General features: G+C 49.4%; 1 protein-coding gene across 2 annotated transcripts; it reads left to right on the top strand.

The window, feature by feature from the left end:
- The first annotated feature begins 4,459 nt into the window (after positions 1-4,459).
- On the top strand, positions 4,460-12,148 carry gps1 (G protein pathway suppressor 1). Of its 2 annotated transcripts, none has more exons than XM_086186139.1 (14): positions 4,460-4,811; positions 5,907-5,999; positions 6,599-6,780; positions 6,961-7,125; positions 8,311-8,446; positions 8,621-8,698; positions 9,693-9,753; positions 9,890-9,975; positions 10,445-10,539; positions 10,620-10,725; positions 10,813-10,893; positions 11,299-11,436; positions 11,513-11,647; positions 11,824-12,148. In XM_086186139.1, the coding sequence occupies exons 1-14, from the start codon at positions 4,707-4,709 to the stop codon at positions 11,896-11,898; spliced, it is 1,536 nt and encodes a 511-aa protein (XP_086042265.1). In that variant the 5' UTR covers positions 4,460-4,706; the 3' UTR covers positions 11,899-12,148. The 2 variants fall into 2 exon arrangements, with proteins under 2 accessions (XP_086042265.1, XP_086042266.1); XM_086186140.1 differs by lacking the exon at positions 4,460-4,811 and adding an exon at positions 4,874-5,024.
- Positions 12,149-12,374: the final 226 nt, after the last annotated feature.

The raw sequence follows: 12,374 nt of genomic DNA, 5'->3' as shown, positions 1-12,374 counted from the left end.
GATGATGGATGATTGATGGATGGATGATGATGGATAGATGATGGATGGATGGATGGATGATGGATGGAAGGATGATGATGGATGATTGATGGATGGATGATGATGGATGGAAGGATGATGATGGATGATTGATGGATGGATGATGATGGATGGATGATGATGGATAGATGGATGGATGGATGATGATGGATAGATGATGGATGGATGGATGGATGATGGATGGATGGATGGATGATTGATGGATGGATGATGGATGGAAGGATGATGATGGATGATTGATGGATGGATGATGATGGATGGATGGATGATGATGGATAGATGATAGATGGATGGATGGATGGATGATGGATGGATGGATGATTGATGGAAGGATGATGATGGATGGATGATGATGGATGATTGATGGATGGATGATGATGGATGATGGATGAATGGGTGGATGATGATGGATGATTGATGGATGGATGATGATGATGGATGATTGATGGATGGATGATGGATGAATGGGTGGATGATGATGGATGATTGATGGATGGATGATGATGGATGGATGGATGATGATGGATGATTGATGGATGGATGATGGATGAATGGGTGGATGATGATGGATGATTGATGGATGGATGATGATGATTGATGGATGGATGATGATGGATGGATGATGATGGATGGATGATGGATGGATGATGATGGATGGATGGATGAATGGGTGGATGATGATGGATGATTGATGGATGGATGATGATGGATGATTGATGGATGGATGATGATTGATGGATGGATGATGATTGATGGATGGATGATGATGGATGGATGATGATTGATGGATGATGATGGATGAATGGGTGGATGATGATGGATGATGATGGATGATTGATGGATGGATGATGATGGATGATTGATGGATGGATGATGATTGATGGATGGATGATGATGGATGGATGGATGATGGTGGATAGATGGGTGGATGGATGGATGATGATGGATAGATGATAGATGGATAGATGGATGGATGATGGATGGATGGATGGATGATTGATGGATGGATGGATGATGGATGGAAGGATGATGATGGATGATTGATGGATGGATGATGATGGATAGATGATGGATGGATGGATGGATGATTGATGGATGGATGATGATGGATGGATGATGATGGATAGATGGATGGATGGATGATGATGGATAGATGATGGATGGATGGATGGATGATGGATGGATGGATGGATGGATGATTGATGGATGGATGATGGATGGAAGGATGATGATGGATGATTGATGGATGGATGATGATGATGGATGGGTGGATGATGATGGATGGATGGATGATGATGGATAGATGATAGATGGATGGATGGATGGATGATGGATGGAAGGATGATTGATGGAAGGATGATGATGGATGATTGATGGATGGATGATGATGGATGGATGATGGATGAATGGATGATGATGGATGGATGATGATGGATGAATGGGTGGATGATGATGGATGATTGATGGATGGATGATGATGATGGATGATTGATGGATGGATGAATGGGTGGATGATGATGGATGATTGATGGATGGATGATGATGGATGGATGGATGATGATGGATGATTGATGGATGGATGATGGATGAATGGGTGGATGATGATGGATGATTGATGGATGGATGATGATGGATGATTGATGGATGGATGATGATTGATGGATGGATGATGATGGATGGATGATGATGGATGGATGATGATGGATGGATGATGGATGGATGATGATGGATGGATGGATGAATGGGTGGATGATGATGGATGATTGATGGATGGATGATGATGGATGATTGATGGATGGATGATGATTGATGGATGGATGATGATTGATGGATGGATGATGATGGATGGATGATGATGGATAGATGATGGATGATGATGGATGGATGATGGATGAATGGGTGGATGATGATGGATGATTGATGGATGGATGATGATGGATGATTGATGGATGGATGATGATGGATGATTGATGGATGGATGATGATTGATGGATGGATGATGATGGATGGATGGATGATTGATGGATGGATGATGATGGATGGGTGGATGATGATGGATGGATGGGTGGATGATGATGGATGGATGGGTGGATGATGATGGATGGATGATAGCACAAGTAAGTGAAGCGGCCTGCGTCCTCGTCTGGAGCCTTGGTCAGCTCAGCTTGATGTGTATCTCATCTCTGTGTACCACAGGACTGCTGATGACGTTCCCTGTTCTCCAGCTCCTCCTGCACAGGCCGGTCCTTCTTTGTGTAACGATGAGCAGAGTCCTGCTGTCCCACATGCACACAAAGCCTGAGTACTTGGTGAATTCACCTTCTTCAGGTCACCACAAATGAGCCACTCATGCAGGTCATAACAAATCTTCTCCATCACATACGTGACCGCTTCATACGTGTCCTTCAGTGTCGTCGCGTGAGCAAGGGGCTGCTGTTGTGTAGCAGGGAATTCCAAACTCCAGACAACTCGTCTTGCCTTTGGTCCACTGATGCAGGTACTCGGTGCATGACATGCATCCCATGTGTGGCGCCCAAGCTTTATCCTGGTCAGCGAGTGTAGTACCAAGGTAAGCATGGTCAGCACGCTTTAAGGAACTGGTGACGAGGTTCCTGTTAGAACAATGCTGTGTTCCCTGCACGTGGACCAGAACACGTCAGGCTTATTTTTGCAAGATGGTCTAGTCGAAGCCATTTCATTCACTTGTGATGTCAAAAAGTCATAAGTTGGCACATGCAAAATCCTTAGAATTTGTTTATTGCAAGAAATATAAAAGAATTTTGCATCATATGATGTGAAAATACCCGTACATGTAAACAAAAACGTCCAAAAACAAATATGTAGCTTGGTTCAGAAAGCCGACCTGATTGAGCAAAACCAACGTGATTTTTGGATTCAGCACCTCAGAATGATCCTGAATCTGCTAAAAAGAACCTCACCAATAAATTTGGTGTTGACCAGTGTAATCAATGGTTAATCAGTGTAGGGCCTGGCGGCGCCGGCGTGAGGAGCTCTGGCGGCGCGGCGCTGGATGAGTGCGGCGAAGTAGCAGCGACAGCGTCTTTGCTATTTATAGCTGTGATCATGAGGCTTGCGTGCTGTGACGTGCAGTTTTCCGGGTCAGCGGAACGCCTGGTCAGCACCCAGCGGATAGAGCACAGGGACGGCTTTAACCCCTCGTGTTCCAGCCCTCCTTTGACCGAGAGCTTCACTCAGCCGTTTGTTTCCTCCAAGGAGCACTTTATCTCTTAGCCTAAAGAACCAACTTTCTTAGCTCTGTTGCTATGGTTACACTACCCGCCCACAACCCCACCCCACCTTCGGCTGAGTTCCATGTTTATCTTTTATTCCATTTTAATTATTCTCAAAGACTTTGGTAGTACAGCTTACTCCCTAGTCCCCTCAAAGATCACATGACCAAACTAATGTCTGTTTCCACCAGACGGAAGCGAGCAAGCCTGCAGGCACAATGTCTGAAATGGTTGTAGCGTACTGAAGCCGCTGTGGCGCTGAGTCAGATGCCACCTGGAGGAAGAGGAAGCAGGAAGAGGAAGGAGAAATAGAGGAGGGTCCATCAGCATCATTCAAGTCATGTGACTGATTCAGGACATTGGCTGCGTCCAAATAGCCAAGCAGGTCTGATCTTAGGTCTCAGAGCAGGTCGTAGGCTGTCCCAAACCACAACTGGCGCGAGTAGCAACCTACTTCTCAACCTAAATTCCAGCCTAAACACGCCCACATTGTTGGTCGGTTCAGGTGCATCCTATGCAGCAACCTATGGCCCACAATGCACCGCTGACTTCTTCTTCGTCCCCTAAAAACTTGTGGACGCGCAAGCCAAGTTTGTGCCACCAACAGTCTCCCATTCTTATGCAGCACCAACATTTATAGTCATTGTTGATGACTAAAGGTGCGTTAATGTGCTTAATAATAGAGAATGAGTGAAAGCTGCGTTCAGAGTGGAGTGCAGTACGACAGTCAGGCCAGCAGGTGGGGCTTTCGTTGGTGCTGTCTACCTAATTGCGGTATCTGTGCTCTGCCAGCAGAGGTCGTGCTTCACCACCAATCTTCTAGGGTGTCTGAATGGTACTGCTGTGTTTAGGTTGAGGCAGGAGGACGTAGGTTGCTACTTGGCAGTCCAGACGCAACCATTATCAGAGATTTGACTCATGAAAAAAGAGCTGATTTATTGCAAAACAAGATAAATAAATAAAAGCTTCAATGAAGAAGCTGTTGAACGTGTCACGGACTGGGTCTGGTTTGTGAGTCCTTGTCGTCCTCAGCTCTGTTCTCAGAGTTCCTCCTATCTCAACTGGTTCTGGACTGAGGTTCCAGGTGTAGCACCTGGAACCTCTCTCAGTTACAAGGTCACAGCCCCTAGTGGCACCTCTGGTTCCTTCACCCCCGCATCTCCTCCAGCACCTCTGTCAGCAGGGAGGAAGTTTGTGGCCAGGCCGGTCCGATGAGAGTTAATCCCTCTGATTCCTGGCTGTCTGTCTCATCGATGAGGAGTAGAAGCTCAGGTCCGGGTCTGAGCCCGGGGGACGATGGCGGTATGCGCCAATAAACTGGAGGTCAATCCCAGAAAAGAAGAAGAAGAATAAGAAGAAGAAGCCGTGCGTCGTCTCGCGAGGTTTAGCGGGATTACCGCTGCGGTGACTCGGTTGATGAGGGACCGCACTGCACCAGCCGGTGTCGGAGCTTCCTACCGCGACCCAGCTGCTCTCGGAGCGACCAGGATGCCTTTACCCGTGCAAGTCTTCAACTTCCAGGTGAGTCTCCGCCGCTGTGTATAATCGCTCCAACAGCTCATTCGGTGTTTCGCACTAATTTCGAGGAAGGCTCGAGCGTGCGAGGAGGAGAAGGAGGTTTGCTAACAGGAGGCGAGCCTCCGCGCTGGAGCTCCCGTTGCGGTGGATCGTGTCGAGCACAAGGGTCTCTTCAGACGGATCGGGAGGACGTTACGCTGGTCTGACACGGCGCAGGTGCGACTCTCCACACCTGGGCTGAAGCAGAAGGCTCGCGAGCTGAGTGATGGCCTCCTTGGGCTAGCAGCGTTAGCCGACAGTCCTCAATGATGGCGTTAGCCTGGCTAAGCTACAGCGGCGCGAGTTGCGCGCTCCGGTTCTTATGCTGGCGTTTCAAATGGCAAGGCAATTTTATTTGTAGAGCCCGTTTCATCATAACAACATCCTCTGCCCTTAGACCCTCACATCGACTGAGGAAAAACTCCATAGAAAACCCTTTTAACAGGGAAAAATCTGAGAAACCTCAGGGTGAGCAACAGAGGAGGGATCCCTCACCCAGGACGGACAGACGGGCAGTAGATGTTGTTACAGACAAGAAAACAGTTTACAATACAAAATGTGGGAAACATGGAAATGTTAACAGTTGAAGAAGGAAGCTGAAATGTAACGAGTCTTTACAAACAGCCTCACACGAACATTCATAGAGGAACAACGTTCGTGTTTGTAGCCTGGAGCTAACGCCAATTAGCAGCAAGCTAACTTCCTGTTGTTGTCAGTTAGCTACGCAGCGAGCGTTCGCGTCAGCGCCGCCGCAGGCAGCGCGGAGTGTTGATGTGTGGTGTCGGATCTCATCTCACACTTACCGGAGTTGGCGTCCTGTCAGCGCCAGGAACGTCCAGCGCGTCCCGGAGCATCACGTCCTTCATCTAGTAGCTTAGGCCACCTCACAGCAACCGAACCTGGAACTGAAAACACGGTTCCACAATGTTCTCGGGGACGTCTGCTGTTGGGGGGGGGGGGGGACCCTGGGCGAGCTCGGGCTCAGGTTTTCAAGGTCACGTTGTGGTTGTAATGGCTGTGATAGTAGTTGATCCATGTATGTGGTGAATTTCCCCCCAGGGGTCCGTGGAGCCCATGCAGATTGACGCAGACCCCCAGGAGGACCAGCAGAACGCCCCAGACACCAACTACATAGTGGAGAACCCAACACTGGTACTGAGCTGATCAGGCTTCAAACACACCTTTGCACCTTCTGCTGGCTCTGCGCACCGCAGAACGGTTCCGTCAGTCAGTGGAAGGCCTCTGGGCTTCGACTGTCTGTCGAGCTCAGGGAGCCACAGTTGCTTTTTCACGTCGTTTTGACATGGTAGAGATCACGGTTTAGCATGATTGACTCGAATGAGGAAAACGGAACATATTAAGTACTGCAGTGCTGTCTGGGTTCTACTCTGTACAGAACTCTCTCGTACTGTGAACAGGACAGAACCTATATGTGATCCATCCTAGAGCTGCAGTCACCGTAATTCTGGCAAACTTTGAACAGTTCAACAATAAATCTGAATACCACCCATCCGGGGTGAACCCCGCCTCTCGCCCAGTGTCAGCTGTGATAGGCTCCACCCCCCAACCCTTAACAGATAGGTGGTATAGAAAATGGATGGACGGATGGATGATGCTGAATATCAGCACAGTAAATAAAAGCAAGCAGAGTTCAAATCGCACAGACCGTCGTGAAGTGTTGGGCTGTCTGTGCTTCAGTCATTTTGAAGGAGCATTTTTCTAATTGGTTCCCTCTCCTTCCTTATATGGAGGACTTGGAGCAGTACGCAACCAGCTACAGTGGACTGATGCGCATCGAGAGGCTTCAGTTCATCGCTGAGCACTGTCCCCAGCTGAGGGTCGAAGCCTTGAAGATGGCCCTCACCTTCGTCCAGAGAACCTTCAACGTCGACACTTACGAGGAGATCCACCGCAAACTCACAGAGGCCACGCGGTACACAAGTGCAGCCATCTTAAATGATCTTAATTAGACGAGAAAATCATTAATGCTTTGTGTCTTTTGGGGGGGGGGGTTCTTCACCCAAACCAAGACTAAGTGTCATGACACCCAGCATCTGAGCTGCTGGAGTAAAACACGACTTGCATGTCACCATTGACTGAACATTGTGCGCAGGGAAGTGCAGGGTGTGCCAGACACGGTACCCGAAGGCGGGGTGGCCCCTCCACCTCTTGACTCAGCCTGGGCCGAGTCCACCAGGAAGAAGGCTCTGCTCAAACTGGAGAAACTGGACACAGACCTGAAGAACTACAAGGGCAACTCCATCAAAGAGAGCATCAGGTTTGACTGCAGAGCATCTCTGAGTGGTTGTGTCATGGTGATGAATATTTCACATGTAAAACAGTATTGGATGTGGAACAGGTGGTTGCTGGTCATTAGCTCTCTGTGGTTTGGCACAGAGCTGGTGGAGCTGCGGCTACATCACCAGGGACCTGTACCACCAAGCAGGATCAGAGCATCAGGCCTTAATTCAGTCTGTATGTTTTAGCAAAGCTGGGAAACTCACAGTGAGAGATCAGTGTCAATACCACTGTGTTATCATCTCTCTGACTCAAGCTAACATTTACCACCTGTATGTGTGTGTGTTCACGTGAGAGGGGCGGAGCCAGCACGAGTGACCAATCCCCTACATGGAGAGGAAGAGAGCTACATGTTTTAAGCCCTTTTTAGACGGCAGAGAGGCGTAATATTCCTCTTCCCAAAAAAGCAGCCGCTTGTGTGGGCGTAAACGTGACGTGACGTGCAGCGCGACGTACAAAACAGCTGTTTGCCGCTCCGGCTGCCAGCAGCATGTTGACATTTTCTGAGGTGTGTGATGCGGGAGAACTGGCGAGCGTTACGTTAACTAGTTTCTGTCATCATCGACACCTCCCCCACCTCACACTGAGCCGGCAGATTGATGGCTTGGATTCTCATAGCAGTGGAAGCAGCAATAAGAGAACCGTCCGAGGAGAAATATTGCCGGGCCACAATGGACCCCCAATTTGCCGCACTCTGTCTGAAACCTGGAACCGAGCCGCAAAAAAGACAGGCAAATTAGCGGCTTGTGGTCAGTGTGAAAGCGCGTTCAGCCAAGAGGAAGAAACTGTATCCCCTTACAATTGTGAGGAATGTCGATTCATGATCCAGAGCTCCTGTGACTGCTGGCCTTAATGATGGACTCCTTCAGCTGCGGCGCAGACAGACAGTCGGTCAGAGCGTGACTTTCTCTAGCCACATAGCTACGTTCTGCTAGCTTGCAAATAAAAATCACCGCTTCGGTCCATAGAGGTGCTGGTCTGGAAATACCACAGCTTGGACATGTTCTGATGTTGGGGACATAGTCATTCACCTTGTGGGTTGACCCTGAAGTGACCTACTAGCCCCTAACTTGCTTCCTAGGACAAGCCCCTGGGTTGGTTGCAGTTGCATGGAGCTGGTGGATCACTAGTCCTTCTGTGGTTTTCCTCTGTGCTCTGTATGCAGGAGAGGCCACGATGACCTGGGGGACCATTACCTGGACTGTGGTGACCTCAGTAATGCCCTTAAGTGCTACTCCAGAGCCAGGGACTACTGCACCAGTGCCAAACACGTCATCAACATGTGTCTGAACGTCATCAAGGTAGAGCACGATGACCCACAACATCCTGTCTGGCAGTGGCCCTCTAACAACAGCTTTTGCTCCGCGGCTCAGCTGATCTATCAGCATGAGTCCGCCTGCTCATCTTCACACTGTGGGTTTTGAGCTGAGCAGCCACCTCAAGGGTTGGAATGAATGGTCCTGTGTGTCCCGCAGGTTAGCGTTTACCTTCAGAACTGGTCCCATGTGCTGAGCTACGTCAACAAAGCAGAATCCACACCTGAGATAGCGGAGGTGAGCCCCCAACCCACCATCGTTGTCTCATGCTTCACCTGCTGCTGTTCTCTGCACCTTTGGCTTGAAATTCACTTCAGTCAACAAAAAGACCACAGATGGTTCTGCAGCGCAGCTCTGCATCTTGATCATGTGAAATGCTTGTTTTCTTTTGCTCCTGCCATCTTTACCAAATTTCCCCGCTGCCAATATGAAGTCCTTCAGGAGTTAAGAGTATTGTAGAATACTTGTTTATGACCTCACCAAGTGAAGCAGTCTCAGCCAGCGACTGGTGCCGGGCTTTTTAGTCCCCTGGCTTCTGGTCTCAGCTGAGTCCATGACCACGTCTACAGAGTGCAATGATCTGACTGCTGAGCTAGTGACAGAGACGCCTGCATCCCGTTGGTGCTGTGATGTTTAACAGTCCTTCAGCTCTTCTGTAAACTGCATCAGCAGCTGAGCACACTGGCTGAAGCTGCTGTAGTGCTGGAAAATGCTGCAGAAGCTGCAGCAGGACTGCACAGTGTGAAGGTGCATGCGTGTCCTCGTAGGCCCGGGTCCCCGCTGGTACTCAGCTCCGTCCTGCTTGTTCGAGTGTTTTCAGTTCGAAATGTGTCCCGTGTCAGATCTCACTTCTCCACTGCTGCTGCAGGCCATCAGCACCTCCACCACATGTACCTGCGAGAGTTTGTATTTATTTGGAACATGTGAGCAGCTGCAGTCATTCAGAGATGAAAGGAGTACTTGGTGCTGCTCCACTCAGTTTGCCACTAACGGTTTTGATATCAAGGGTGCAGATGCAGGACATGTCGGATCACAATACTGAGAGGACGTGACCGCTTCTGGGTGTGCTTTCAGTCATTGGATCTCAGGATGCTTTGAGTGCGTTCACACCTGTAGGGGGAGCTGACCACCTGCGATTGGATCGCTTAGGACTGATTTAAAAACCGGGTCTGAATATGGCGTAATGTTGTTGTACTTGCTCCTGGACTGATGCTGTTTCTGAACCTTGCAGCAAAGAGGAGAGCGAGACAGTCAAAATCAAGCAGTCCTCACCAAATTAAAGTGCGCTGCAGGTAAGAGGACATCACATCTTGATGTTTCTGGACTGATCTCTGCTCCTGTCAGAGCAGCAGATCATGAAACAAGATATTCTGAACCCTTTTTGGAAGGTGGAGTGGTTGTAACTGATCATGTGTGTTCCTGCCTCAGGCCTGGCAGAGTTGGCCTCTCGCAAGTACAAACCAGCTGCGAAGTGCTTCCTGCAGGCTTCCTTTGACCACTGTGACTGTCCAGAGGTGAGAACAGATCCACCGCCATCCTAACAACACTATCATTTAGCGGGAGGGCCGAGGGGTGGGCACACTTGCCTCTATGCTCCGCTTGATGACATGGCAGTTACGTCTGTGGTGATAATTTCACAGTAATCTGGAATAATGGGGTGAGAGTACCAGGAAGTTCCTCCTCGGCCCACAGAACATTTGCTCACGCCCTTGGAGATGCTGCAGGCGTCCTCTCCCTAACCTGTTAGGGGATGAACCTCCATCTTTAATGACAACCTGATTTGACAACAAATATCATCCAGTTAATGGACTCAAGTTTGAGTGAGCCGCTTGTTTGATTATGATCCCACAACGCCTTGCGCCTACTTCCCTCAACCAGACACCCTGAAATCTGAACCAGCAGCAACTATATCTGGATGATGAGCCTCAGCCATGACAGCAGGATGTGACACAACTCTTCGTGTGTGTGTGCTTTCTCACTCAGCTCCTGTCACCCAGTAACGTAGCAGTGTACGGAGGCTTGTGTGCTTTGGCCACGTTTGACAGGCAGGAGCTCCAACGCAACGTCATCTCCAGCAGGTAGGAGATGAGCTGGGCTATGGAGACGGATCTTCCTCTTTTTAAGGAACACATTTGTAAGACTCCTTTTCTGTTTGCAGCTCTTTTAAGTTATTTTTAGAGTTAGAACCTCAGATCCGTGACATCATCTTCAAGTTCTATGAATCCAAGTACGCGTCTTGTCTGAAGCTGCTGGATGAAATGAAGGTAATGAACTTGCTGTCAGCCGCAGTAGACTGCAGCCATAATGACTCAGAAGAGCTTCATGTGATCCCCTTTACTGTGTCGCTCTAGGACAACCTCCTGCTGGACATGTACCTTGCTCCGCATGTCAAGACCCTCTACAGCCAGATCCGCAACCGAGCCCTCATCCAGGTAACACGCACACACACACACACACACACACAGTGTTGCCTCGTCCTGCACCTGTGGGAGGTGCAGGGAGATCCGTCTGCTTCATTTCTTTGGAATCTCATGTTGGTCTATTTTTGTACATCCCGGTCAAACACACCTGAGAGTAAAATATGGAGGAACCTTTTCCTCCTGTCGTGCTGGTTCAGTGGGTTGATATGAACCATCAGTCAACACACTGGAGCAGTTTTTATGTTTGTGCTGTTGATTTGAACAGAAAGCTGGAGTGCGCTGGCACTGACGGCGTGATTCTCAGTCATAACAGGAAGACCTGTTTGTCACATCCACAGTGAAGTGGTGGCGTAACCTTTTAATCTCATTCTGATGGATGAATCCCAAATGTTGATCTGTAGTCTGACGTGTGCTCAGTATTTCAGCCCCTATGTGTCAGCGGACATGACGAAGATGGCTCAGGCCTTCAACACGACGGTGGCAGCTTTGGAGGACGAGCTCACCCAGCTCATCTTGGAGGGGCTCATCAATGCGCGCATCGACTCCCACAGCAAGGTGAGGCACACACCTGAGACATGTTTGAAGGAGTCGTTTTCATTCACCAACTGCTGCTCTGACCCATGCATGACAGATTCTCTATGCGAGGGATGTGGACCAGAGAAGCACCACCTTTGAGAAGTCGCTACACATGGGCAAAGAGTTCCAGAGAAGAGCCAAAGCCATGATCCTCAGAGCTGCTGTGCTGCGCAACCAGATCCACGTCAAGGTAAACGTCAGGGTTCTCAACCTTAGAACTGGTTCCTGGCCATGAAACTTGGTTCCAGAGTGACACCAAGTCTTGTCTGATGTACTAAGAGCCACTTCGGTCAGGGGCCTTGGGGGCAGGACTGTTGGGATTAGGACTCATGACTGTGTCTTGCTCATGTTGTCTCCCCTCCTCAGTCTCCACCCAGAGAAGGCAGCCAGGGTGAACTGACCCCAGCCAACAGCCAGACCAGGATGAGCACCAACATGTGAGTCTGATGTGGCCCCTTCAGACTGCTGGTCCACACCAACCCCCAACCTCGTCATCCCGCCGACGGAACCCCCCCCCCCCCCCCCCCCCCGTATAGACTTGAATGATCTCTGTTGTCTGCTCATCTGATGTGGGCATGACAACAAAGTTAGTTTGAAAACTCAGTTACTGAAACTGTCAGTTACTGGTTGGAGATGCACTTGAAGGCAAGTTTTTAAAATAAAACACCTCCCCAAACATGGACTCGCTCCTGTTTTGCATGTCAGTGCAGGGATCAGGAGCACGCACACCTGTGCAGTGTTCACCTGCTGGCCGAGACTGGCTGGATGCTTGTTTGCTGGCCTGTACATTGGTAGACACCCAACCTTTGCCAAGGGAGTTTGAGACATGAGGGGTGTTGGTTTACACCCCCCCCCCCCCGCAACACCAGAAGATCACGGAACCCCCAAAGTGTGTGCTCATTAAAAAAGAAGTTACT

Source organism: Aulostomus chinensis, chromosome 18 (genome assembly GCF_037954235.1).
Source record: "Aulostomus chinensis isolate RoL2024-O1b breed Wild chromosome 18, RoL_Achi_v1.0, whole genome shotgun sequence".
NCBI classification, from domain to species: domain Eukaryota; kingdom Metazoa; phylum Chordata; class Actinopteri; order Syngnathiformes; family Aulostomidae; genus Aulostomus; species Aulostomus chinensis.
This window is presented reverse-complemented; position numbering and strand designations above follow the sequence as displayed.

Coding starts and splice junctions, on each gene's coding strand:
- gps1 (XM_086186139.1), top strand. CDS start 4,707: ATGAGGGACCGCACTGCACCAGCCGGTGTCGGAGCTTCCTACCGCGAC. Junction 7,126..8,310: donor TCCATCAAAGAGAGCATCAG/GTTTGACTGCAG, acceptor CTCTGTATGCAG/GAGAGGCCACGATGACCTGG. Junction 10,726..10,812: donor AGCTGCTGGATGAAATGAAG/GTAATGAACTTG, acceptor GTGTCGCTCTAG/GACAACCTCCTGCTGGACAT.